Source organism: Bubalus kerabau, chromosome 11, assembly GCF_029407905.1.
Source record: "Bubalus kerabau isolate K-KA32 ecotype Philippines breed swamp buffalo chromosome 11, PCC_UOA_SB_1v2, whole genome shotgun sequence".
Lineage (NCBI taxonomy): Eukaryota > Metazoa > Chordata > Mammalia > Artiodactyla > Bovidae > Bubalus > Bubalus kerabau.
Genome location: NC_073634.1, coordinates 19,170,106 through 19,196,093, shown reverse-complemented (window position 1 = coordinate 19,196,093; position 25,988 = coordinate 19,170,106). Strand labels below are relative to the sequence as shown.

The 25,988-nt window shown below is 37.2% G+C and overlaps 1 protein-coding gene across 1 annotated transcript; it reads left to right on the top strand.

The window, feature by feature from the left end:
• The first annotated feature begins 1,375 nt into the window (after positions 1 to 1,375).
• Positions 1,376 to 17,454, top strand: FAM98A (family with sequence similarity 98 member A). Its single transcript, XM_055539791.1, has 8 exons — positions 1,376 to 1,606; positions 4,884 to 5,032; positions 7,177 to 7,311; positions 10,862 to 11,046; positions 12,071 to 12,151; positions 12,688 to 12,804; positions 15,347 to 15,514; positions 15,605 to 17,454. The coding sequence occupies exons 1-8, from the start codon at positions 1,554 to 1,556 to the stop codon at positions 16,313 to 16,315; spliced, it is 1,599 nt and encodes a 532-aa protein (XP_055395766.1). The 5' UTR covers positions 1,376 to 1,553; the 3' UTR covers positions 16,316 to 17,454.
• Positions 17,455 to 25,988: the final 8,534 nt, after the last annotated feature.

The window sequence follows — 25,988 nt, the reverse complement described above, 5'->3', positions numbered from 1 at the left end:
AAGTGAGTCAAGAATGAAACCTTTTTCCCCTTAAACTGATTTTGCACTGAGAATTACTTTTTAGCACCTTCAACAACCCAATGAGAATAATCATTCCATTTTTATTGTTAAGGTAATTACATATAAGATACACAATCATACATAATCTGTTTATTCAACTAGCTAGATATTCCTCCTTTCATATCCTGCTTGTAAATCCTTATTGGACTACTCAGGTAAGAACTATGGATTTAGAGATAACTCCATTTCAAAAGCCAGTTCCTTATTGGTGGTACCATTTTTGACAGACGATTAAGTTCACCTAGCCCTTAGTATCCTCATCTGTAAAATGGGAGTAATACTCATATAGACTTACTGTGCTTGCATTAATACTACGTCAAGAACACAGTGGGTACATAATAAATGTTAATTCCTTCCCTCCACTCCAGATGGTGCAAAATAAAGAATTTTAAAAATTACTATTAGGGGTGGGAAGCATTTATCCATCAGACACGAAAACGTTTAAGAATTGCAAAATTAAATCTACTAGTACCAGTGTGAAAACTCTTTAATTAAATATCTAGTGTGCCACATGCCAATTTATAGTTAAATATAATTTTCCAAATATATCATCGCTTTGAATACAATTTTTCTCATGTTTTTCAATAATTTCTCAGCACATACCCAACCAGTACATGCCAAGAAACAACCAACTGTGAACCGTGTCACATTCTGCCAAGTCAATAATAGTACAACAAAAAATGTGTTTACTTTTAAAACTGCGTGGATTTAAAGATATTTTAGTCTACTTGAGATTGATATGGAATGAAGACCTCCTCTTACCTCCCTCCCCGCTTTAAAAGAAGATGCTTAGTGTCTGGGAAGGGCTTAAGAAGTCAAGAACGCAAAGGGAGGGAATGAAACAATTTTCTTAATCCGTGTCAAGGGAAAGTCGACCCCTCCGTAACCCTGAAATACAACTACCGCAGCCACAAGGAAATCCAGTCTTCTTCCATTCTCTCGGCACTTGGCCCGTCTACCCCTAAACTAAGGAACTCTCTGGGAGCGCACGGATGACCCACAGCTAAAGCTACAAAATGCCAGCTGGCTGCAGACATCCACTCTGGTGACTCTTTGAGACCCAGAGACTCATTCTCAGCCAGCACTCACCCAAATCTTGGGACCCGCACCCTCGACGATCCTCCCCCACCTGCCTCGCCCCATGACTCGCACATGCGTACACCAATTAGAAAAAGTTAGCGCGCTCCCCGCCTCGCCTAAGTCCCCACGCCCAGCTGCCACGCAGCCAGACTTTCTGCCCTTCTTGGGGCCGCTGGCTTCACTATTCAGCAATACGCATGTGCAAAAGGTGTCGCCTGGCCATCCTTTAGCCGGCCGGGGCAGGGCGACAGGCGGAACCAAGTTTCTTGCGCACGCTCCAGGCATGCGCAGTGCAGGGGCTGAGGCGCCAGCTGTTGACTTGGAAGTTCCGGAGAAGCAGCGCATGCGCGAGTGTACGCGTTGCCGGCGAAGAGGGGAGCCTGACGACTCGGAAATTTGAATACCACAGTAGCATGGAGTGTGACCTCATGGAGACTGACATCTTGGAGTCGTTGGAAGATCTCGGGTAAGACTGCCAGTGCACCGGTCTCCCAAACCCCACATTACAGACCTCCCAGGAACTCCTTCTCCGCCTCAGTCAGAGACACCTGCCTCTCCGCGCCGCATCCCGTGGCTCCTGGCTGTCGCCTCCTTGTAGCTCCGGGACCCCAATGCTACGTCCACTGCCTGCCCTGCCACTGCCGACCCCGGGTCGGGGTCCTCCAGCTACGACGCCCCTAGGCCTGCCCTGTGCGCCCTGCAGCCGAGTTACCCGCAGCGTTTGTCAGTCATGCGTGTCATTGTCTGGGTTCTGGCTCTCGCCACCACCCTCCCTGAGCTCCTTTCCTTGCTCCCTATCCTCCTGCCCTACCCCCTCACTCTGGAGGTTGCCAAAGTTGATTTTCTGTTTTCCTACTTGTCCTCCAAACTTCCTGCTCCTGTCTTGAGTGAGCCCTTAGTCCTACACCACCCCAGTTCTCTCAAAAAAAAATTCTCCTTTGCCCAGTCATGTCTGCATGCACCCAGGCTTCCCTCAGCCACAAGTCTGTGCGCTGCGTCCGTTCCTCCTGCCAGCTCACTTGTGCACCTAACCTGTCGCCACCTTCTTGGGAATCATGGGGAGTTTCCCTTGATTCTGACCCTGCTTCACTGAGCCCCATTAGCCCTTTCCCTTCGGGGCATCTTCACTGACCAAGTCTCTGTGTCTTTGTTGTGCATTTTGTCTCTCCCCATGACGGTTACCGAACCGTAATTCATTAGTATCTAGAAGCTGGAAATAGGGCTTCTTATCTCACTGGGTCACCCGGTTCAGGGTGCTCAATTAAAACTTGAGAACTTAGAATTTCTTGGGCTAAATGTGGTTCCAGAAACAAACTGTATGATTAAATATTTGCTTAAAGATATGGTATCCCCCCAAAAAAGGAAAGAAAGAAAAGAAAAACAGATTTAGGTAACTATATTTATAAAGTAACGTTACCAAAACCTTCCCCTAGATTCTACCTTGCTGTGGAAAACCTTTCTTATTTAGGAACGGATACCATGAGGTTTCCCAGCATGTGCCTGTTTAAGTGACTTGTCCTGGCACGGAGTTTTAGGAAATGGTAGTGCTTATCATCTTTTTTTCTGTCAACGTGAATTGTCATTGTACTTTTCTCCGGAACTTGCTCTGAATTTTCATGAATATTCTAGGCTTTAGGTGGCTTATTTCTTTGATGAGGGCCTATGGAAAAGTCACACTCGGTGAAATGGTGTCTTTTTGGTGGATCTCTCAAACTTTAAACTGCTGGATGTAAGACATGAAACCATTCAGTAAACATTTTTGAGGAACACTTGGTCTGTTGACAGTGTTGGTCTGAGCACTTAAGGGTTAGAGAGTGAGGTAGAAGAGAAGTTCACACTGTGAAAATAACGCTGTGGAGAGAACTGAGGAGAACCAGGAAAAGGAGAGGAAGTGGGGAATGAAAACTGGAAAAGGAAACAAAGTCCTAAGCTTCCTGGAAGAACACTTAAGGAGGAGAGAGGATGGAGGTGAACCTTATTTAAATATAGTCACTCTGTGTGGATAGAGGTCCCTTAACAATTAAGTGATGCCACTTCTTCCCATTATTGTTCTTTTATTCTCTGTTAACTATGTTTTTCTTCTCTTGGGTAGTATAAAAGTCATTGTCACTATAATAACTAGTTAAATAAATCATGGAGATGGGTTGTAATGTAGACCGTGGGATACTCTGAAAATTTGACTATAAATTTTAACATATAACTGCCTAGTTTGATGGCATTCAGCCATTAAAATTTAGCCTCAATTAAATGACATGTACTTTTCAAGGATTTGCTGTGAAAGATTGAGGGCAGGGGAAGTAGGTGATGGAGGATGAGATGGTTGGATGGCATCCATGGACATGAGTTTGAGCAAACACTGGGAGATAGTGAAGAACAGGGAAGCCTGGTGTGCTGTACTCCATGGGTCACAAAAAGTTGGACGTGACTGAGTGAGTGAAAAACAACAACAATTACAAATAAATGACAATCATTTATTAGCCTGGTACACAGTAGGAATTCAGTAATTACTTGCAGGGAAAAATTAATAAAGTTTAAATGTGTAACAGGAGAAGAAGTTTCTAGGCCTGGTTTTTTTTATTTCACTGTCTAATAATAATTTGATTTTAAATCTAGATGCCAGACTGTACTATATATAACCTCATTTTTTTGTGTAAGGTTTCTTCTGTCCCATTAAATATGTAAGCATATAGTTATATTTTAAAAAGAACTGAATGTTATTTCTCTGGCATTTCTGTACCTCTAAATATCGAATTATCTTGAGCATATTTAATAAGTATTTATCAGTATTACTTTTAAAAGATAAAATAACCTTCTGAAAAATGTATATTTTAAAATGACTTTGAGAATGACAAAATACTTAATTCTAGCTATTTTCTAGATTGAGGTTCGTTGTTACTATTGTCTTTTATGAATATTTAAACATTAAATAATTTTTTAAAATTGTATTTGAATCCCTTACAAAGGATTGGGATTCATTTGCACCAGTTCACCCAAACATCAACTTGCCAGCAATTATTAAATTAATCTTGGCATTTCTCTGCTACTAGTACGTCTTACTAATTTTAACTGTCATTAAATATAGAAGATAATAATTGGCAGGTTTTTGCTTTTAAAGACAATCATTAAAATCTCTAATTAATTTCTGGAATATCTTCTAGAAAAGACAAGCTAAGTTTTATTTCTCAAATAGTAAACTACAGCATGCACGTGTGCCTGTTCAATCGCTTCAGTCATGTCGGACGCTTTGCAGCCTTATGGACTTTAGCCCACCAGGCCCCTCTGTCCGTGGGTTTCTCCAGGCAAGAATATTGGAGTAGGTTGCCATGCCCTTCTCCAGGGGATCTTTTCAACCCAAGGATCAAACCCGTGTCTTCTGCACTGCAGGTGGATTCTTTACCACTGAGCACCAGGGAAGCCCAAACTGTAGTATAATTTATCACTTATAATCTAGTTTTAATGCTAATTCAATTAAAGTGAGAAAGCAAACTGTTGTACTGTGAGCTCTCGGTAAATGTACAGAGGTTGACATAATTTACTAGTAAATGTGAGTCTATTCAGTATTCACATATTTTGAAGGGATTAGCTTGTTTTTTTAATGGTTTATTTATATATGCAAGTTTAGAGATTGGTCATTGTAGCTTTATTAAATCATTGCTTAATTAAACAAAATGTGAATACATTGTATTTGTAACATATTAGATGTGATTTTATGTTCTTCTGAAGTGTAATTTCTTACTCACCAGTTACAAGGGTCCATTGTTAGAAGATGGAGCTCTGTCTCAGGCCGTCACTGCTGGAGCCAGTTCCCCTGAGTTTACCAAACTCTGTGCTTGGTTGGTGTCTGAATTAAGAGTGCTCTGTAAACTAGAAGAAAATGTGCAAGCAACTAACAGTAAGTAAACATTTCAGTTTTAGGTGCAAATATAAAAATGAAGTTTGTATTTTGAGTGAACATTATCAGTATTACAGCTGAAATTTCAAATTCTTTATAAATGTAAAAAAAAAATTCATAAGGAAACAATGCTTTTTCTCCCCCTCCATTGTTTTTATAGATAAGGTGATTCTGAAGTTGAAAACCAGAATGTAGTCATACAGCTGTTTGTGGAAATTGAAAAGACCCTTTTACTGGGATACAAAAAAATGGAGACAATATATAAGAACTTTTCATTCTTTGTAAAAATTATAAGATCGTAAATTGGTGGCCAAAACTAGAAATTGGGGTGTTTTTCTCTGAGGACCACCAAATTCCAGAAGTATATATAACATGTAAATACATTATAATTCTGTTATACATGAGGAGAAAAAACACTTTATTAAGGAACTTTCTGTGTCATAGGAATGTATCAGTAGGTGCATCACAATCAGATCCATCATCGTCAGATTTGTGGTGTGGAGAGCTGTTTGATATTTGCCAATTTTGTTACTGCTTTAGCACTAATTTTGATGCTGTGAAAGAATCAAAAGCTTGGGACCTGACACTCCACAACCTGGTTCCCTCCTATCATAGGTAAACCCATAATAGGAAACAAAGAAAAATGCTCACTTGCTACTCCACCCTTGTGGAAAACTATGCACATAATCCCCTCCTACAGAATCCCATTCGAAGAGCTTTACTCTTACGTATTTAGCATATTTAATGTGTATAGTTAGTTGCATCCAACTGTAATTATTAAGGAGAGTATAGTGTAAAAGTAGTAGCAACAGCTTACACTTACTGAGCACTAGCCATATTCTAAGCACTTTACAAGTGTTAACTCTTTTAAGCCCCAGGGCAACCCTACCAAGCTGCTTTTATTCCTCCTTTTATACTTCAAACAAGGAAGCACAAAGGTTAAGTCCCTTGCCCGAGGTCACACAACCAGTAAGAGATGCAGGCAGGCTTCAGCCCCCAGCAGTCAGGTTTGGGAGCCAGTGTTCTTTACATTGCCTGTTTCCCTGACATTTCAGAGGCTGTGGGTGCCTTTGAAAACACTTAATACTAGACGGTAACTGTTTATAACCAGGAGCCCTGTTCAGATGAAAACCTACAGAAGTCAATACAAAACAGGTGAAAGTATAGTGTTCTAGTTGAAGTTGAGAGGAAGTACTTTGAGCATAGATGTCTCTTCTCCAGCTGCCTCTAACAGAGTTCTTTGAAACTCTAGAATTCACAGAACACAGCTTGCAAAACACTGATAATGCATTCTTCCCATTTTATAGGTGAGAAAATGGAGTCAAATCAAGTTACTCTCTCAAAGTGTATATAGTTAAATTTTACCCCTTTGCCATACTGGATAGAGTACTATCAAAACAGTAAGGAAGAAGAGCATTGCTTTTTCTTGGTTCACCAAGTAAATGCTGTATCTGACATGTTAGGAGAATACAGAAATCCAAATCATGTTCACCATCTTCAAATGGGAATTTTAGACACAACTGAAACAAATGGAGATTAGAACAGTAGTTAAATGGTTCACTTTGTGGTTCACAGAGAAAGAAACTGTGAGTGTAGCAGGCTTTGAGGAAGGTTTCATCAAGGAGCAAGACCATTGGATTTTGATGATATCATTTAATTGATTTAATTAATTGGGATTTAATTGAGGAGGAGAGGATAGAGGGCCTATCAATCACAGGGAGTCACTTAAGTTAGGACATGTAGGTAGAAATGAGACTGACCATTTCCAGGATGGTGAGGAGACCAGCCTGGCACAACTAGAGGGAAAATTTCTGGAGGTTGTGGGTAACTACTATATACAAGTAATAGGAATTACTCCTACCAATATACCAGAAAGGACAAGCAGAGAGGCTATGAAGAATCTTTAAAGGCAAACAGAAAAAATTAGATTGGATGAGGTGGAACTTAGGAATCCATTAAAGGTAGTAACCTGATGAAAACTGTTTAAGAAAGCAAATAGGCAGTTGTGTGAGAAAGGATGGATTAGAATAGAAAGGAACTTTTGTTAGGAAAATACTATTAAAATTTTCAATTTATAGATAATTACTATGCCAATGGGGAAAACAGTAATTTTTGTTAAATAAGATTATTTTAATTCTTAAAAGGCCCAAGTGAAGCTGAAGAATTCCAGCTTGAGGTGAGTGGGCTACTAGGGGAGATGAACTGTCCATATCTTTCACTGACATCTGGGGATGTGACCAAGCGCCTTCTCATTCAGAAGAACTGCCTCCTTTTGCTCAGTAAGTTCATGGCTACTAGAATGTAGCTATTATTTTCTGTTTATGTTTTCCATGACTAATAAAACAGGTTGAAAGAAAACTTTGTTTAAAATTTCTGACTAAGAAGCTAATGGTGGGTTCATGCACTGGTAGCAGTGTCCTTTTGTAATCCCTACTCTTACAGTTTAAATTCAGTGTGGTGCTCAGCCTGCTGTTCTTCACCTAACATGACCAAAAGTAGTGCTAGAGGGTTATCCAAGTGTGGCATCATCCAAACATCAGTGTTCTAGACCAGAAGCACACTAAAATCAACTAGGAAGATACTACGGAAATAATGAAGATTTTTTTTTTTTTTTTTTTTTTTAATTTGTGGACAGTAACCATTCTAGGCACAGTAAATGGAAAATGTAATTATTTAAAGTATTTTGTGTTGTTATTTCTTTGTGGCTGGGTAATTATTTGTGGATTTCGATTTTGTTTGTAAAGATGTCAAATTACAATGTAAGCATTTCTAGAATACTATTTGGATTGTTCCTGTACTTACTGATCAGTTGGGAAGTAAATTTTTATGAAAAGTTATTTTCTTCTATGTTATTTTTTTTAATATACTAACTACTATTTTTCTTTTCACCCTGAGAAACAGTAAGTAGACTCACAAAGTTTATTGGCTTATGTAAACTCTCCAATAAATAACCACCAGTCATCTTAAACTCAGAATTTTTGTAGCATTCTGAGACACATTTAGATTAAGCTTTGGTTAAGTGAATATTATAGTTCTTATTATGACAAACACAGTTCAGAGCATCTTTCAAATGTTTGTCTTTACAACTTAACTTTGGCTTCTGAAAAATGATTCAACTCCAATTTTGAATGTTTAGTTTTTTAAAAAGCGTGTGTTCATAGCCATTAAATTTAGGAACTAAGGTATTCTAAAATCACTTTAACATCCCCTTTGTCAAATGATTATTACTAGGTGGGTATAGGGGTGGTGGATGGGTGCATACTGTTAGATATTGCTTCCGATACTGATACTGCTGGCATGTAGTTCTTATACATGAATTCATTATCCTTCAAATTGTATAATTTCAATAACTGGCTCAGCCACAGTATACTCACTGAATCTTCCTTTGTAGCACTGCTTATCCTTACCAATACCTGATATTTGGCACTTAGAATATGTTATCTTACATAGGAAGACAACAGCTGTGTGGAAAGCTCAGTAAGGACCCTGAATTAGCTAATTCTTCCAGAGAGCTCAGAGTTTGGTCTTTCTGTTCCTGATACTTATAAAAAACCACTTGGAATATAAATATTTTATAAAAATGCCTTTAACTCTTTCCTGTTTCTTAAGCAGACTGTTCTGAACATTATTATTTTGGACTCAGGGTCATCATTATATTTTAATGTGCTGTTACCTCAAAAGCTCTTCAAGAATATACAACTGTTTGCTCCTCAACTAAATGACTAAATCAACTAAAGCTTACTCTGCTTTTGGAATTCTTCATACATACATACACACTGCTCTCTTCCTTCTCTTTATCTTTGCTTCTGCTCTTTCCTCTTTCTGAATATTCCCCGGTTTGTATCCTCTCTCATGCTAATATGCATTTATGTACATGTACTCATTCTCTTTTCACTCTGTATAAATATTTCTCATCTTTCCAAGTATCAGTTGTCACATCTCAGTGCTATAATTTTACTTACTTCTTGCAGCACCCTACCTTACTGAATTGAATCTTTTAATACATTGTGTCCTAAACCTCATTAGAATTGTTAGTAAAACAGAATAGTGTATTCTCTAATAGTCTATAGTGGCTGAAAAACTCTAATTTGTCAGGTTAAGAACTGTTGTGGCTGTTCATTGGCCTTTGTGGTTGTCAGGATATTAATATTTCCCTTAGGTATAATAAGTCTGATATCTTTGTATGCATATATTCTTTATTTCTAATTAGATTGTCAGTAGAGATAATCTTTTTTTGTTGTGTTTTATATCTTCCGTGCCTTTTCTGATATTATGAACACACCAGTTACAGTTAATGCTTTTGATGGTAATTGTGTTGGTAAACTAATTTTGCGAATGCCTGAGCTATGTTGTCCCAAATTTAGAGACCAATTTATTAAATCATATATATGATTTTCTAGAGCAAGGGTTGGCAAACTTTTTCTTAAAGGGCCACATAGTATATATTTTCTGCTCTGTGGGCCATAAGGTCTCTGGCAACTACTTAACTCCACTGTTGTAGCCTGTAAGTGGCCATAGATGACATGTAAATGAATTTTAGAGTGTGGCCACGTTGCAGTAAAACCTTATTTGCAAAAACAGTTGATTATTTTCATGGCAGTGGGGTTTTACTGTTTTGATCTTTTAACTCATGCAGTTTGGTATACAGATCATGTTAAGATTCTATCAAACCCATTTAGGATGACCTTTCCAGAAACTTAGTTATGTTTATTCTAGAATAGGATTTGGCAGCTTTTCAGAAATGGTCTGCTAAAATTATGACCCCTGTACTTCTCACATTACACCTTGGATGTAGGAAATGAGATATTCAAGCTGATCATTCTTTTATACTTACTGTAGGGCTTAAGAGCCCAGAAAATGACTTTTTCCAGCTCTCTTCCTAATATTGTCAGAAGGTTCTCACTTTGTCACATAACCTGAAATCCTACAATCCAAATGATTATTAAACATCTAAAAATATAAATGTCCTTTGGAAGGAAAAAAGGAATAAGATTGAATATTTTTACCTTCAACTGATTTACCTGAAGCAGATTGCAGCCCTCATTATACCTGGCTGAAGTCAACAAACAAGGGAATGATACTGATATGAAAGGACTCCACCCAGAAATGATTAGAAAGTTTTGGGTTTTTTCTTTTCCCCCAGGGGAGGGGGTGAGAATGAGGAATGTAGGAGGAAAGGGAATATTAAGAAGAATATAGATGGAAGAGGGTATTGTGTGACCTGCCAGAAGGTTACATTAGGCTACTGGAGACCATGCATGAAAAAGGTGTTTGTAAATTTAGTACCGTCCCCCTTCTCTTGTCAGTGAAGCTTTGACTACTTAAAAATACTCTTTCACTCCAGTCTTAAACAGACTACTTGAGTGTGGAAGGTAAGAGGGCAAGATAGTTATATCACTGGTATATATCAGTTGTGAGAAGTAAAATATAGATATATGTATATATATAACTTTTTTAACTGTTGCTGAAAATTAGCCACCTGCCATCTTTTGCCAATTTGTTAACAAATGCCAACCCATGTTCTGGAGGTTCCTTAATAGTGAAATACAAGAATCAGATTTTAAGATGTGATCTACCTTGATCTTTTGGTTTCAAAAAAGAATTGCTTGCTTTTAAATCAGGCTTTAAACATATATTGGTTAAATACTGAATTACAGAACCAGTTTATGTGTTACATAATTTTCAGGTAAAAAATGGTTTTCCTTTCTTGTTTTTATCCATTCTTGCAGCTTTATTACATATCATTAGGTCTATAGAGTTGTGACTCCAGACTTATGACTATTAATTGTAGCTGTATCTCATTTTGAAATCTTATTTTGTTTACTTCAGCATACCTCATCTCAGAACTAGAAGCTGCCAGAATGCTCTGTGTGAATACTCTTCCAAAAAAAGCTCAAGAAGGAGGCGGTAGTGAGGTCTTTCAAGAGTTGAAAGGCATATGTATTGCTCTAGGAATGTCCAAACCTCCAGCCAATATAACTATGTTCCAATTCTTCAGCGGGATTGAAAAAAAAGTAAGACCTTTAGTACCAGATTGTAGTGTATTAAAGGCATAGTCCTACAGTTGTTTGAAATGAAGCAAGTTAATTTCTCTTAATGGGAACCTAATGTACATATTTTTAAGTGATTGTTACTAAATGAGTTTTGCATTTTAAATCCTAGATACAAGGAAAATTGGTATTTTACTATTTTTTTAAACATATTAGCATGTTTCTTTTTCAAAAAGGAACCTTTGCACCTTGATTTATAAACTGAAATAAACTAGAAATAATGTAAAGAAAATTAGGACTTAAGTCCATTTAAAACTTATTTTATCATTGAACTTCGATACAATTAATTTTAAGGTCTGTATCATTAAATTTTACCACCATTCTCCCCATTGACTGGACAGAAAACAATGTAAATGTTTTGGGATTTTAATCCAGTCACTTTAAGTCTTACATGTTTCATTTGACAAACTAGTTATGTTAACTGCTAATATAATCTAGTACATGAAAATAAGTCAGAATTGTTTTTATACCACATATTTTCAACAGTTAAGAGTCTTTATATAATTGATTAGGAACAAGCAATTTCAATTAAAAATTAATGAACAGAAGAGAATGATACTTATTATAGCAGAGTTATTCTCTATATGCATATCTGCTGGACTCTTAAGAATTGGTGTATTTGCCTTGTGGGGTAAATGGACACCATGATGCACAAATTTGGCTGAACTCTACCGGGGAGCAGCAGTGTATCCATAGTCCATATTTTTCTGTGTGTTCATTCATTCATTCAGCAAATTCATATTGAGTGCCCACTGTTGTCAGGCACTGTTCTAGGTGCAGTGAAGGACTCATACTTCCATAGACACCTGAGGAGTGGGTCAAGTGAGTGTCTTTATCGTGTGGGTCTTGTACATTTCAAAACATCCTCCACCTTTGCCTCTGTCAGGAATCTTCTTTTGATGGCAGGATATGATGGGAGTTGGGAAGATGAGGAGGATGTGTTTTACTTTTAGATTTGTTTATTCATTCATTTATGTTTTTGTGTCAGTTAAAGGAAACATTAGCAAAAGTTCCACCTAATCATGTGGGAAAGCCTTTATTGAAGAAGCCAATGGGACCGGCCCACTGGGTGAGTAGTGAGCATCCTGAGTAAACTTTGTAAGGAGCCATCTACCTATCTCAGGATATTTATGTTTGTGCTTTGAAGTTATATTCTCTAATATGGTGGACATCCTTAGAATCATTTTTGTAAGTCTTAAGATTTATCCAAAATAATTTTATGTAACGTTAGAAGTACTTCTTTCATAATATGTAAAAAATTTCACACAGCTGATTAAATTGAAGTTCAGTATGATGCATGTTTCTAATTGCCAAATGGGTTGCCTTCAAGCCAAAAGCTTCACTGGGCTGAGCTCCACACAGTGTGTTATAGGAAAACTAAATGAGAATTTTGTACTTACATATTCTTTGTTCTATTTTGAGATGACATTATTATGCCTGTCATTTCATTAATTTATTATAACTTATTATTCTGTTTATTATATAACCTAAATCATTTTGTGCTGAGTGCTGGGCATTCAGTTGTGAATGAAGCAGTTTCTCCCCTTTTGGAATAGGGGGTCAAGCAGATTTAAATTCTAACTGGTCTTTTTAATTTTGTTTCAGGAAAAGATAGAAGCAATTAACCAAGCTGTGGCCAATGAATATGAAGTTCGGAGAAAGCTGCTAATAAAACGTTTGGACGTCACGGTCCAGTCTTTTGGCTGGTCTGACAGAGCTAAGGTACGCATTAAATCACTGAAAAGAGCAGAGTATTTCTGGACATGATCTTTAAACATACTTAACACAGCTTAGACATAGTGCAGACTATAAGAGAAATAAGTAGGAGATACACGTAGGGGTTTTTCTTTAGGGAATTACTGAGGAGCCATTCAGCAATAGTGAAAACATTTATTTTTCAATTTTTTAATATTTTTCAGCAAAGCTATATGTTGTAAACCGTACCGGAAGTATCCATTTGTAAGAGAAAAGTAGAGTAGCTAAAAATTACTAAAAATAATAAAATTTTAAATTACTTGTTTACTGTACTTTAAGCTAACAGTTTAACTTGCTAATTAAATTAATTAAATTTAAAATACTGATTTTGGAGGACCAGATATTGTGACCCATTTATAGAGAATTGGAGAATCCAGTAAGACTTCGTTTTCTTACAGCTTAAATAAGATAATCCAGGTAAAGGTCTTGGTCATTCCAACAGATATTTATTAAATTATCTAGTATTTTATCAGTAAGTGGTAATTAATTGGCACAATTGGTTAATTTGACCTTCTTAGAACCCTGAAATAGAACTAATTCTTGAATTTATGTGGAGATTGATCCAAAATGTTAAAAGTTCCCTTAATGGTGGATTCATTTTTAAAAGTAGATTTTTTCCTGAACTTTAATTGACTGAGAAAAGGTTTTTATTTAGTTCTCCCATTATCTTTCTAATACAATAAATGTTAGTTTCACCTAAAATCTTTAAACCATCAGATCAGATCAGTCACGTCCAACTCTTTGCGACCCCGTGAATCGCAGCACGCCAGGCCTCCCTGTCCATCACCAACTCCCGGAGTTCACTCAAACTCACGTCCATCGAGTCGGTGATGCCATCCAGCCATCTCATCCTCTGTCGTCCCCTTCTCCTCCTGCCCCCAATACCTCCCAGCATCAGTCTTTTCCAGTGAGTCAACTCTTCACATGAGGTGGCCAAAGTATTGGAGTTTCAGCTTTAGCATCATTCCTTCCAAAGAAATCCCAGGGCTGATCTATAGTCCTATTTAGCTGCTAAATTGATGGGGTAGATATTTACTGAATTACAATATCTTAGTGTTGGAAAAGGGTCTTAGAGATCAGTCTTAACTCCCCTCATTTTGCAACTAAAAACAAATGGAGACCCAAGTGAATGGAAGGTTTTGCCTGAGATCACACAGTGAGTCAGTAGTAACACAGGGAATAAATTGTTCTCTTTTGGGCCTGTTGTTGAGGAAATACAGTCCTTTCTTAAAGTATCTTTGATGATAACAATCATTTCACTCTTGGCATAATACTGTACTTCAAAAACAAAAACCTGCAACTTTCAGCTAGAAAAGCATGCAATGATGGATGGATGTGCATTGACCCAAGGTATTAACACTGCAACTCTGGTCTTAACACTGCCAGTAGTGGACTCTACTTCTGGGGTTCTGATGCAGTGTGTCTGAGCTTCTGTTTACTCTTTGAACTTTTGTTTCATGTAATGAAATTTATGTATTTATATCTCACTTTGAAATTGCATTATAAAATCAGTTTTATTTGAAGCTTATATGAAACTATTTTCTCAAACTTGTTTCTATTCACCTAAAGATTGATTGAGCCCTTACTGTAGGTACAATAGTGACCACAAGGAAATGAAACATAAGACATTCAGGAAACATTTCCCAGACAAGCTAATCTCTTTAGCCTTTTAATTATTAAAGAAAAAAAATTTTTTTTTAAAGTCTTTTTTCATCCCACTGTCTTCACCACGATAGCTGTTTCATTTTTAGCATTATCTTCTTTACATATATAATCATAGTAAACATCTCTTTTTACACCTTTTCACATAAGATAATTTAAACTTTTACCATCAATATTTGAGTACCTGCACATCACTAACAGACTGAGCAATTACATTTTGTTCTTGTGCTATTTTCCTGTGTATTGTAGTGGTGGCTGTTGCTTCCAAAATTTAATAGGTAAGAATTTGTTGTTGTTTCCCCGCATTTAGGTTAATTTGCATTTATTGATCCTGTCTGGAAAACATGTTTTATATTTATTGGAACTTTATTTTATCTTGTGTAAATGCTCTTTATATCCTTTTTTCATTCATCTTTTGTGATCTTATGTTACAAATACATTAAATGTACTTCTACTAAATGGTTATAAAGTAGACTCTCTTTTTCTTATTTATAATAGAAATGCCTTCATTTTATCTATTTAAATATAAGATACAGATAAAGTGAAGGCATTTGAGACCAATGGCATGGGAAACCTTTTTGTTCCACAGTCTTAAAGGGAAGCCCCTTTATCTCCATACCCTCTTCTGTCCCCTTTATCATTCCTTATTGTATCAGCAGGTCAGACAGCTATACTCTAAGATAGTTCTTCACTAGATAGGAGCAGTGGTGAGTATGTAACTTTTTCTCTCATTTGGAGCCTAGTAAATACTGTCATCAAACATTTCGAAAATCTTTAACTTGTTTTAGTATCAATGTTTCTGTGTCACGTTGAAAACCAACATTTGTCTTTGAACACTTTCTTTCAGAGTCAAACAGAAAAACTGGCGAAAGTTTACCAGCCAAAACGCTCAGTCTTGTCTCCTAAAAGTACTATTTCTGTTGCCCACCTTTTGGCTGCAAGACAAGACTTGTCAAAGATCTTAAGGACGAGCAGTGGCTCTATAAGAGAAAAGACTGCCTGTGCCATCAATAAGGTGACAAGACTACCTTTTCTTTCAAACTCATTTATTTATGTTTTTAAAATAAAGTAATTTAAAATTTAAAATATCTTTCGTATCCCATAGGTGTTGATGGGCAGAGTTCCTGACAGAGGAGGTAGGCCCAATGAAATCGAACCTCCACCCCCAGAGATGCCACCATGGCAGAAGAGGCAGGATGGCCCCCAGCAGCCAGCAGGAGGACGAGGAGGCGGGAGAGGGGGCTATGAACATTCCTCATACGGAGGACGAGGAGGCCATGAACAGCAAGCAGGAGGGAGAGGTGGACGCGGCGGCGGCGGCGGCTATGACCACGGTGGCCGCGGCGGCGGCGGCGGCAGCTATGACCACGGTGGCCGCGGGGGAGGAAGAGGAAATAAGCACCAAGGAGGCTGGACAGATGGAGGGAGCGGGGGAGGGGGCGGCTACCAAGAAGGCAGTTATCGAGATTCGGGTTTCCAGCCCAGCGGCTATCACGGTGGCCACAGTGGTGGCTATCAGGGCGGTGGTTATGGTGGCTTCCAGACAACTACATACACAGGAAGTGGGTACCAGGGTGGTGGATATCAGCAGGACAATAGATACCAAGATGGTGGGCATCACAGTGATCGAGGCGGGGGTCGTGGAGGGAGAGGGGGTCGTGGAGGCCGAGGCGGACGCGCTGGCCAAGGAGGAGGTTGGGGAGGAAGAGGGAGCCAGAATTATCATCAAGGGGGGCAATTTGAACAGCACTTCCAGCATGGAGGTTACCAGTATAATCATTCTGGATTTGGACAGGGAAGACATTATACTAGTTGAGGCTACATAGAACCTTACATTTTGCTAGAGCTCAAGTAATAGAAACTTAGTTTCAGAATCCTGAATTCAGCATTGATTTTGAATTAATGTGAGACCACCGGTGACAGGCAGATTCCTGCTTGGCATAAGCATTTGTAGGTCTTCATACAATACTGTTCCTTTGGTTTTTTTTTAATGGACTTACATAATGCCATTTATTTGAGAAACACATACAATATCTCTCCTTTGTATGAAGAATTTCTTAAAAGGTAATTAAAACTGCCTTTAACTGACCAGTAGACTAATTCCACAGTCAGAACATGTGTATTTTTCTGAGGAAATTACTTGAACAAGTAGTTTTCATGTTTTCAATATGCAGTTTTGAAAAATGAGAATTCTTCTAGATTTTTTTAGATTTACAACTAGGAAACCTTCCTCATATTAACGATCCATTTATATGTGTTTTCCTTAAAGTATTCTAATGCCTATTTTCCAAGCACAGTTCTGCCCTGATTGGCTTTTTCTTCAGAGAGGTTATGCAACATTAGCTTCATGATAGAACTTTAAGGTCAGTTCCTATTAAATGAGCTCTTCTGCAGATAGCACATTCAGTAGCCTTATCCTTTTGACAGAATACTGTACCATATGCTCAACTCTGAAAACCTTGAACACGGCCAAAATCCATAAAGATTATAAAAGCAGACTAAGTTGTGAACCTATAGTACCTGTAGTCATTTAGTTAAGTTTAGCAATTCAAACTGACCTGCATCCATTCAAAACAAGTTCCTCTTTCAACTTTATTTTTACTTGAAATCTGCTAGAAGAAACAGCAAACTGAAATTTGTTTTATGCACGAGTTAATACCACTGGCTCAGCAGATACAAGTTGGTTTGCTTTGGGCAGGAGATTTTCTGTAATGAAAGAAATGCACTACCGAGTAAGAGGACAGACTTTTGCTTAGAGCAGGAGGCCCTTTATTATTGCTGCAGAAAACAAAAGCCTGGCTGAGTTGATGTTTGACACTCACCTTTACTGAAATCTACATGACGCTTCTTGCTGGGTTTTTGTACACGTAAATATTGTCAAGCTGTGAAAGAAAACGGCTGGAGGTGTGCTTTGTGTGAAAGGTGAGCAATAAAGTATCTGTATGTTCTCTGTTTGGTTTGAGTTTTATTTTAGCCGCTTTTTTTAAACTGATGAGTTTGAGCAAGCTCCAGGAGTTGGTGATGGACAGGGAAGCACGGCGTGCTGCAGTCGATGGAGTCGCAAAGACGTGGACACAGCTGAGCAACTGAACTGAACTGATTCTGGACGCTTGCTTCAAGCTTATGAACTAAGGCCTTTGTTCCCCAAAGATTCTAAAGTGTTTCCTTGGAACATTTAGTTTGTGGTAAAAGATAAAGCCTTACCCTAAGTAAGTTGAAAAAGAGCCATTTCCGAATTTACCTGTTACTATCACTTTATAGCTGGATAACTTCACTACTCATCCCTGACCACTAGGTGTAGCTGTTGCTACACGGTCTGTCAGGCAAAGGTCCTTTAATGGCCCTGATCTCTTAGGGGCCTTTTTTGTTTGTTTCTCCATTCTTAGAATGAGAGACATTTTGAATGAAGTGAATTCAAAATATATATTTATAAGAAGAAATAGTATTTCCTTTTCCTATTAAATTGGGCCTTTTAGAGTAAAGAACTCATAACTTACCATTAAAAATATTCTGTTTGCTGTTAAGCACATTCTTTTGATTGCCTAAACCATTTTAAAAAGCCTTGATCATTGTGTTAATTTTACCTGTCTATTAGATTTTTCAACTGGAATTTACCATTCTAAAGTGTTCAGATTTGAAGATAATTTAACATACTTTTATTTATCATTAAAGATTTTAAGTTCTATCTTGAAAGTTTTAAGTGTCTCTGCTTTATGCTGTTAAATATGTTTAGTATGTATAGGAATTTCCTATTAGAAATAAAATTGTCAAGGTTTTATATCTTAAAATAGTATCTTAGAATGTATTAACACATACCTTTGTGTTTGCTTTAATCTGTTTTCTAGCATCAGACTCCACATTGTACTTGATGAACATGTTTCATTCCTTCGACAAATAGAATTTTGATTTATTTTGATGGTTAATAGCTTACATTTCTTATGTCATTTTTATGTGATTACTTTTCATGTATGAGCATATAAGAAAACAAATGATATATTTCTTGACAATGCACTTTTTCTGCTTCATATCAGAACTTTATTTTCACATTATAATCCCATAAAAGAATTGTCTTTTAGTTTCTTTTCTTTGACATATATTTTAGTGCTCTAGAAAGAGGATATTTCAAACCACTAGTTAGTTTTGTTATATTAAAGTTATTAGGTTTATTTAGAGTGTTGATTTTACATACGTTCTTAACCTTTACTTGTAGAAAATAATGACTTACTGATATAGGGAATGTAGGAATTTCTTGGAGAAACAATTTTTAGGAGGGAATTTTTGACGTGTGAAATCTTAAAATATATATATATATATATATTTTTTGGCCACACTGCATAGCATGCAGGACCTTAGTTCCCCAACCAGGGAGGTAACCCACCCCCTGCAGTGAAAGCCTGAGCCTTAGCTGCTGGACTGCCAGGGAAGTCTCAAGATACTGTTTCTTAATAGACTGAGACAGACGGTACACTTCTGTTGGTGTTTTGTTTCCACCTCTACCAGGAGCTAGAACAGGATGTCAGCATTTTCTGTGAAAATTACCAGAGATATGCCACTACCATTTGCATTTCTTGCTCTAGGTCCAAACCAAGCTAGTGTCTGTTGGCTGCTCCCAAAATATACCACAGTGGCATATTGATTATTTTAAATTAAGAAACTGCCAACGAAAGAGGGACACTGACCCTCCTTTCTGTCTCACAGAAAGCAAGAAATGAGTCTCATGTGAAACATATACTCCATGCGCCTAAAGATAAAAGGATACCCTACTTGTGGAAGATGGGGAATTCAGGTTGAGAAGCCCATATAAACAACCTTGTTACTTCTTTAATTTACTACCCCAAGCCCAAGCTATTTAGAGTTTTCACTAAGTGCCCAAAACCTGAGTTTTTTTGACCTGTTAATTCCTCACAAAAAAATTTTTTTTTCTTTTATCTAAAACATGAAAGCTGCCTTCTTTGGCTGGGTTCCATTTCTGTGAGGCCTCAGCATGCAGAAATTAAAATTTGTTTCTTTTTCTTCTTCTAATCTGTCTTAGGTCAATTTTATTATTAGTCCGCAAGAACTCAAGGAGGGTAGAGGTGGAAATTCCTTTCTTCTCAACACATCCAACTGGAATAGAGCTAAATAAATTCATGCTGAGGAAAAGCATTTAAGTTTGTTTCTATGTACCGCTGATCTTTGAACAATGGGGGAGTTAGGGTTGCTGACGCTCTGCACTGTGCATTCAGCTGTAGATTGTATAGCACTGTATTTATTGAAAAAAAAATCTACATTTAAGTGGACCTGTGCTATTCAAGGAGAAGGCAATGGCACCCCACTCCAGTACTCTTGCCTGGAAAATCCCATGGACGGAGGAGCCTGGTAGGCTGCAGTCCATGGGGTCGCTAAGAGTCGGACACGACTGAGCGACTTCACTTTCACTTTTCACTTTCATGCATTGGAGAAGGAAATGGCAACCCACTCCAGTGTTCTTGCCTGGAGAATCCCAGGGACGGGGGAGCCTGGTGGGCTGCCGTCTATGGGGTCACACAGAGTCGGACATGACTGAAGCGACTTAGCAGCAACTGTGCTATTCAAACCTGCATACTTAGTTGTTTTTCCACTGCCCGGGTCATTTACATTCTTACACTGAGATTTTTTTTTTGTTGTGCCCATCCTACCATTTTGGACACTTTATTTGCCTGTGTTACACTATTTTGAAAAATAGATTTTTATTTATTTTTTTTATTTTATTTTATTTTTAAACTTTACATAATTGTAGATTTTTAATGTGTGTATACTATTAAAACCATCTCCCCTTTAGGTAACCTGGATGGTATTTGATTCAATTTTATCTAAAAATACATTCATCACAGGGTATCTAATATTATATAAAGCTCTTTTCCCCCTACTTGTTTCTCTCATTTTCCACTAACATGATGGTAGTCACTAGAAATGCTATGTGTTGCTCAGTGCTACACATCCACATTTGTATAGGTTAACGTGTTCCAAGGGTTCACATCAGTGTTTAAGCAGGTATGTATGTCAGTGTTGAAACTCTCCTTCACCTTGGGTGTTTTGAGTCACCTGCAAAATTGTGTTGCTAAAGACGTGGCATAAACTTAACAGTTGGCGTGAGAACTTCCATAATAAATCATTCACTGCTCACTAAATGTAAATGCAGAAGCCTAGGGTGGAAATGGAGAAGAAAAGAAATTCAACATATTTAGGGGAAAAGTCTATGAAAATGACCAGTACATGTTAAGTTACTATACTTTCCTCAATAAGAGAGGCCTGCACTTGAGTAAACACTTGAATGCTGCTCTATTCAGGCACCATGTTGGGTATTTGAAGCACAAAGGTCAGAAAGTCCCTGCCTTGGAAAATGTCCAGAGGCAGAGCCAGAAATAGATGATTGTATCATAAGATAATAAAAACTGAATATTGTACCAGGGAGCTAGGCTAGCACAGTGTCAGAATTGCTCATATGAGGTGGAAATTGCCTGGAGAAGTTGGGAAGGTTGCAGGGGTCAGGTTATGGAGGGCTCTATGTACTTTCCTAAGTAAATTGAACCTAATGTATGTGCCTTAGTATGCTGAGGCTTGTAGCCTGGTCAGTTTTGGATTCTATGTAATAATCACTGGCTAAGAAGTAGAGAATTTAAGGAGGGAGGAAAAGATTGGAATCAGGAGCTTAGAGCTTAAATTAATATAGCATAATTGAGCAAAAGGACAAATTCAGGAAATATTTAGGAAGTAAAATTACAGGATTTTTTTGTTTAGAGTAAGAATAAGAAATCAGTGTGACTAGTTTTTTTGTGTGTGTGCTGTATTTTCTTTTTTTTAAATAATTTGTTCACTTAATTGAAGGTTCAGTAGAGACCAGGTGTGTGGTATAGAAGACCAGTCACAAGTCGGGTCACAGGTTTCACTAACGTGAAACTACAGAAAAATTTGTTTCATTCTAACTAATCTTCAATTGTCAGAAATTTATTTAAACATTTCAAATGAAACAACTGGAAAGTAAACCCTAACCTAAAGGAATGAGAAAGGGCTATTTGATAATCTTATTTACAATGATGATGATCTATAACAGTTTAATATCTTGTATGTGTGTGCTATATGCTTAGTCACTTCAGTTGTGTCTGACTCTTTGCAGCCCTTTGGACTGTAGCTTGCCAGGCTGCTCTGTCCATGGGATTCTCCAGGCAAGAACACTGGAGTGGGTTGCCATGCCCTTCTTCAGGGGGTCTTCCTGACCCAGGGATTGAACCTGCGTCTCTATGTCTCCTGCATTGGTAGGCAGGTTCTTGACCACTAGCACCACCTGAGAAGCCCTTAATATCTTGTAGGGCTGCTATCAGTTAACTTCTTATCCATTTACTGAAGTGCTTGCTCTGGAAAAACAAAAGTGATTGAAAACATGTTTCCCCAGAGGCACTTTCTCTGTAACAAACTAGAGCTATGAATGTGTATCTGTATTAAAATTTGAAAGCAATGGCTGGTTGCAAGAAATACTTATCTAACGATTTCATTTAGAACACCTTAGAGGCAGGTAATCTGGATTCAGAACCTGGTACACTAGCTCTGTGACCTTGAACAAGTTATTTAGTTAAACCATACTGGGGTTCCCTAGTGGCTCAGCAGTAAAGAATCTGCCTGCCAATGCAGGAGACACAGGTTCAATTCCTGGGTCAGGAAGATCCCCTGAAGGACATATGAGGAGGAAAGAAAGGAAGGAAATGTAACCCGCTCCAGTATTCTTGCCTGGGAAATCCTGTGGACAGAGGATTCTGGCTGGCTACAGCCCACGGGGTTGCGAAGAGTAGGACGTGACTTCGCAACTGAACAACATCACCAACAAACCGTACATAATCTTCCAATCTGGAAAATCTGGATAGCAGTTCCCGCCTGCATAGGACAAGTATGTGGTTTAAGTGTGATAATCTGTGTTAAGTGCCTACCATAGTGTATGGTACGTAATAGGCATTCAGTGTTTAGCAATTATCACTACAGAGGTAATACTCTGGAACACCTTAAACAGAACCTAAGAGATTATATATCTTTTCCCTTCCTGTTTTATTTTGAAACAAATACTTCAAAGAAGTACATGGCATTCTCTCTCTTCTACAATTTCAAAACAGCCTAAAATATCCCAATTGCCTGCACATACAGAGTCTATGATGGACAGTCATTATGCATCCTTTTGCTTTTTAGGTTTTTGTTCTTTTTTTTTTTTTTTTGGTCTGACACGAGAATTCTTTTCCAATGTATTTAGTGTGTGTTTAGAACAGCCTTGTAACAGCATCATCAAGGAAAACCAAGGGAGTGAGTCGAAGATTAGGAGACTCATTGCTCGTTGGCTCATGTTACAGAATTCTTTTTATATCTCTTTTGAGTGTTCCTTCTAGGTGAGCATCTATTTTTTTTTTCCATCAAAAATCAATCTAAAATAAGAAGGTAAGTTGATGTCTGTGATTTAGCATAATGTTTTTCCAAAATGGAATAAGCAAGAAAACACAGTCATTGCAAGGGATATGCTGCTTGAACACATTGCTTTAGGCAAGAGAATAAATTTAAAATCCTCATTTTTCACAAGTATTCTTTCCTAAAATGAGCTGAGAAAATGTTCTCCCACTTGGCAAAAATAAAAAATTCCAAAATACATCCCACATCTTCCTCTTACAAATTGACCCATCTAGAGACACTGAGTTCAGAGCAACCGAAAGAGTACTGGTTAATCATATGGATTCTTTTAAATATATAAATAGACTATTTTACATAATCTATTGAGACACATTGGATTAAAACTCACGGGAAAAATGTTAAGTGACTTTCAGGGGTCTTTATGCCTTAAATAAAATAGAACTGATTTTATCAAATCATGTCATGAGATATGTATTCTGATCACTATCAATACTCATTTCATTTTACAGAAAACAATAAACATTTAAACTTATGATAAAACTTTAAAAAGTACAGATGACCAGAAAGGCTTAAATTGATGAACTAATTTCTGATTGATAAATGTCTTCATGTGTGTTTGAGGAATAATTCATTTCTAATGCATTGTCCTGAACCAAAGAAATTTCTGCCTGTATATTATATACCAGACCAGCCCCTATTTGAAAATATAAGCTCTGTCTTTGGAGTGTATAGAACACCACCTTTAAAGTCATTTTAGCCATGGGAAAAATAAGGGTAATAGTGTGATATACTGGAAAGAGAACTATATTAGGAGCTGAAAAAAATTGGTTCTTGTCTCAGTTCTGCTAATAACTAATTCTGTAATTTTTGTGTTTCATTAAGTGATTATTAAAAGCATAACTATGCATTCTTCTGTAGTCATTCTTAGGAATTTGTTGCAAAGGGACACTTGTCACTGTTCACCTTGCCTCAATTTGTTCCTGTGTGACACAGACCCTAAGGAGGGTTAGTCCATGCTCCCATGCTCAGTCACTAAGTCTTGCCTGACTTTTTGTGACCCCATGGACTGTAGCCTGCCAGGCTTCTGGGTCCATGGGATTTCCCAGCAAGAATACTGTAGTGGGTTGCCATTTTCTTCTCCAGGGGATCTTCCTGACCCTGAGATGGAAACTCAGGGTCCATCTCCTGCATTGCAGGGCAGATTTTTTACCACTGAGCCACCAGGGAAGCCCAAGGAGGGTCTGTGCCATTCTTTTATTATGATTATTTAATTTTTGAATAGGTAATAACATGGATCAAAATTTGAAATGTAGAAATCTCACTTTTTCCCCTCAGCCACTGGTTCACAGACATCTAATTTGTTAGGAGTGTGTGCATTCATGTGCTCTCATTTAAACATAAAGAGATTAAATGTATTCATTCTTTCCCCTCATTTGTACACAAATGATGGCTGCAATACATACCATTTTTCACTTTGATTTTTATTGAATATTTATTTTGGAGACCATTATCACTTTATAGTTTTGTTTTAACATCTAAATGGTATTACATTATATGGATATAGCCATTTATTTAACCGAAGCTTTATTAATGAACACTGGGTTATTTCCAGTTGTTTCCCATTCCAAACAATGCTGTTGTGAAAAACGTGCTCACTTTGTATTTCTCTTATGTGCAAGTGTATCTTGAGAGGTCATGAGTAACAGCCTGGATTCTGAAGACATGCTGCTGGGATTTGAAGCCTGGCTGCACCGTTTACTAGCTGTGCATCCTGGAGCCTGTGATGTAACTTCTCTGTGCCTTATATTTCTTATCTGTAAGAGCTCAGGGTATTGAAAAGATTCAAAGAATCCCTTTCTGTAAACTACTTGAGTGAGTGCCTGACATAGAGTAAATGCTGTGTCGGTTGCTGCTGCTACTGTTATTATATCACCATTATTTTTAGGGTAAGTTCCCAGACATGGAACTACTGTGAAAAAGAAAATAGAGTTCTAATTTTGAAGGGTATTGCCAAAATAGTCTTCAATCGAGATTCTACACATTATTACCAGCAATGATGTGTGAATAGAATGTTTCTCCACATTCATGCCCAGAAAGTATTTAAAAATTTTGAATCTGATGAGTGAAAACAATTATTGCATAGTAGTAAAACAAGTTATTGCATAGTAGTTTAAAAACTTTTAAAAAGGTTATATTTCTTTTTTGTGAGGAGGGTAATATGGTTTTATGAGTCCTTTGGATTTCTTTTGGTGTGACTTACCTGTCCAGTTCCTTTGCCCATTTTATTTGAAACCAGGATGTTGAATTTGTTGTATGAATTTGTAGCTCTTTATATTAAATAAACTGTGTGTTAGTGGTATGACTTGCAAATATTCTAAAACATTTTTTAAATTTATCTTTTGAAAACTTTTGCTGGGAACAGCCACTCAGATTTATTTATTTTTTACATAACTGGTTTTTATGTCTTCTCTTTTATGATTTCTGGATACGGTCATGTTTAAAAAGGCATTCACTATCCAAGATAACAATTTAAAATAATCATTCCATAGTTTACATTCCATAGTTTACAATCATTCCATAGTTACATAGTGGTTTGATTTTTTTTTTCCATTTAAATCTTTTATTCAAAAAATAAATAAATAAAAATAAATCTTTTATTCATTTGGAAATTATTGTGATAGAAATTTTCAGCTATCGATCCAAATTTAAAGTTGCTACCCAGTTGTCTCAAATTATTTACTGAGTAATATCTGTTTTTGAAATGTAATGAGATGGCCACTTTATTGTATACTTAATTACTGTATTATCTCTCCTGTTTTGGACTTCTTAGTCCTTTTCTATGGATTCATACCCTTTTAATAAACTGTTTTATGCTTTAATATCTGACAGGGCTAACTAGTACTCACTTATTGCTTTTTTTCATATACTTCTTAGCTATTTATGTATATGTTTTTCCTCTGTAAACTTTAAAATCAGTTTGCTAACACACAAACACAAAAATCCTCTTGGTGTTTTTTGAAGTTCACAGTAAAGAATTCAAAGGTTCACTTGAATAAAACTGAAATTTTAACGATGTTTCCTTCCTC

Coding starts and splice junctions, on each gene's coding strand:
- FAM98A (XM_055539791.1), top strand. CDS start 1,554: ATGGAGTGTGACCTCATGGAGACTGACATCTTGGAGTCGTTGGAAGAT. Junction 11,047..12,070: donor TCAGCGGGATTGAAAAAAAA/GTAAGACCTTTA, acceptor TTTTTGTGTCAG/TTAAAGGAAACATTAGCAAA. Junction 12,805..15,346: donor GCTGGTCTGACAGAGCTAAG/GTACGCATTAAA, acceptor ACTTTCTTTCAG/AGTCAAACAGAAAAACTGGC.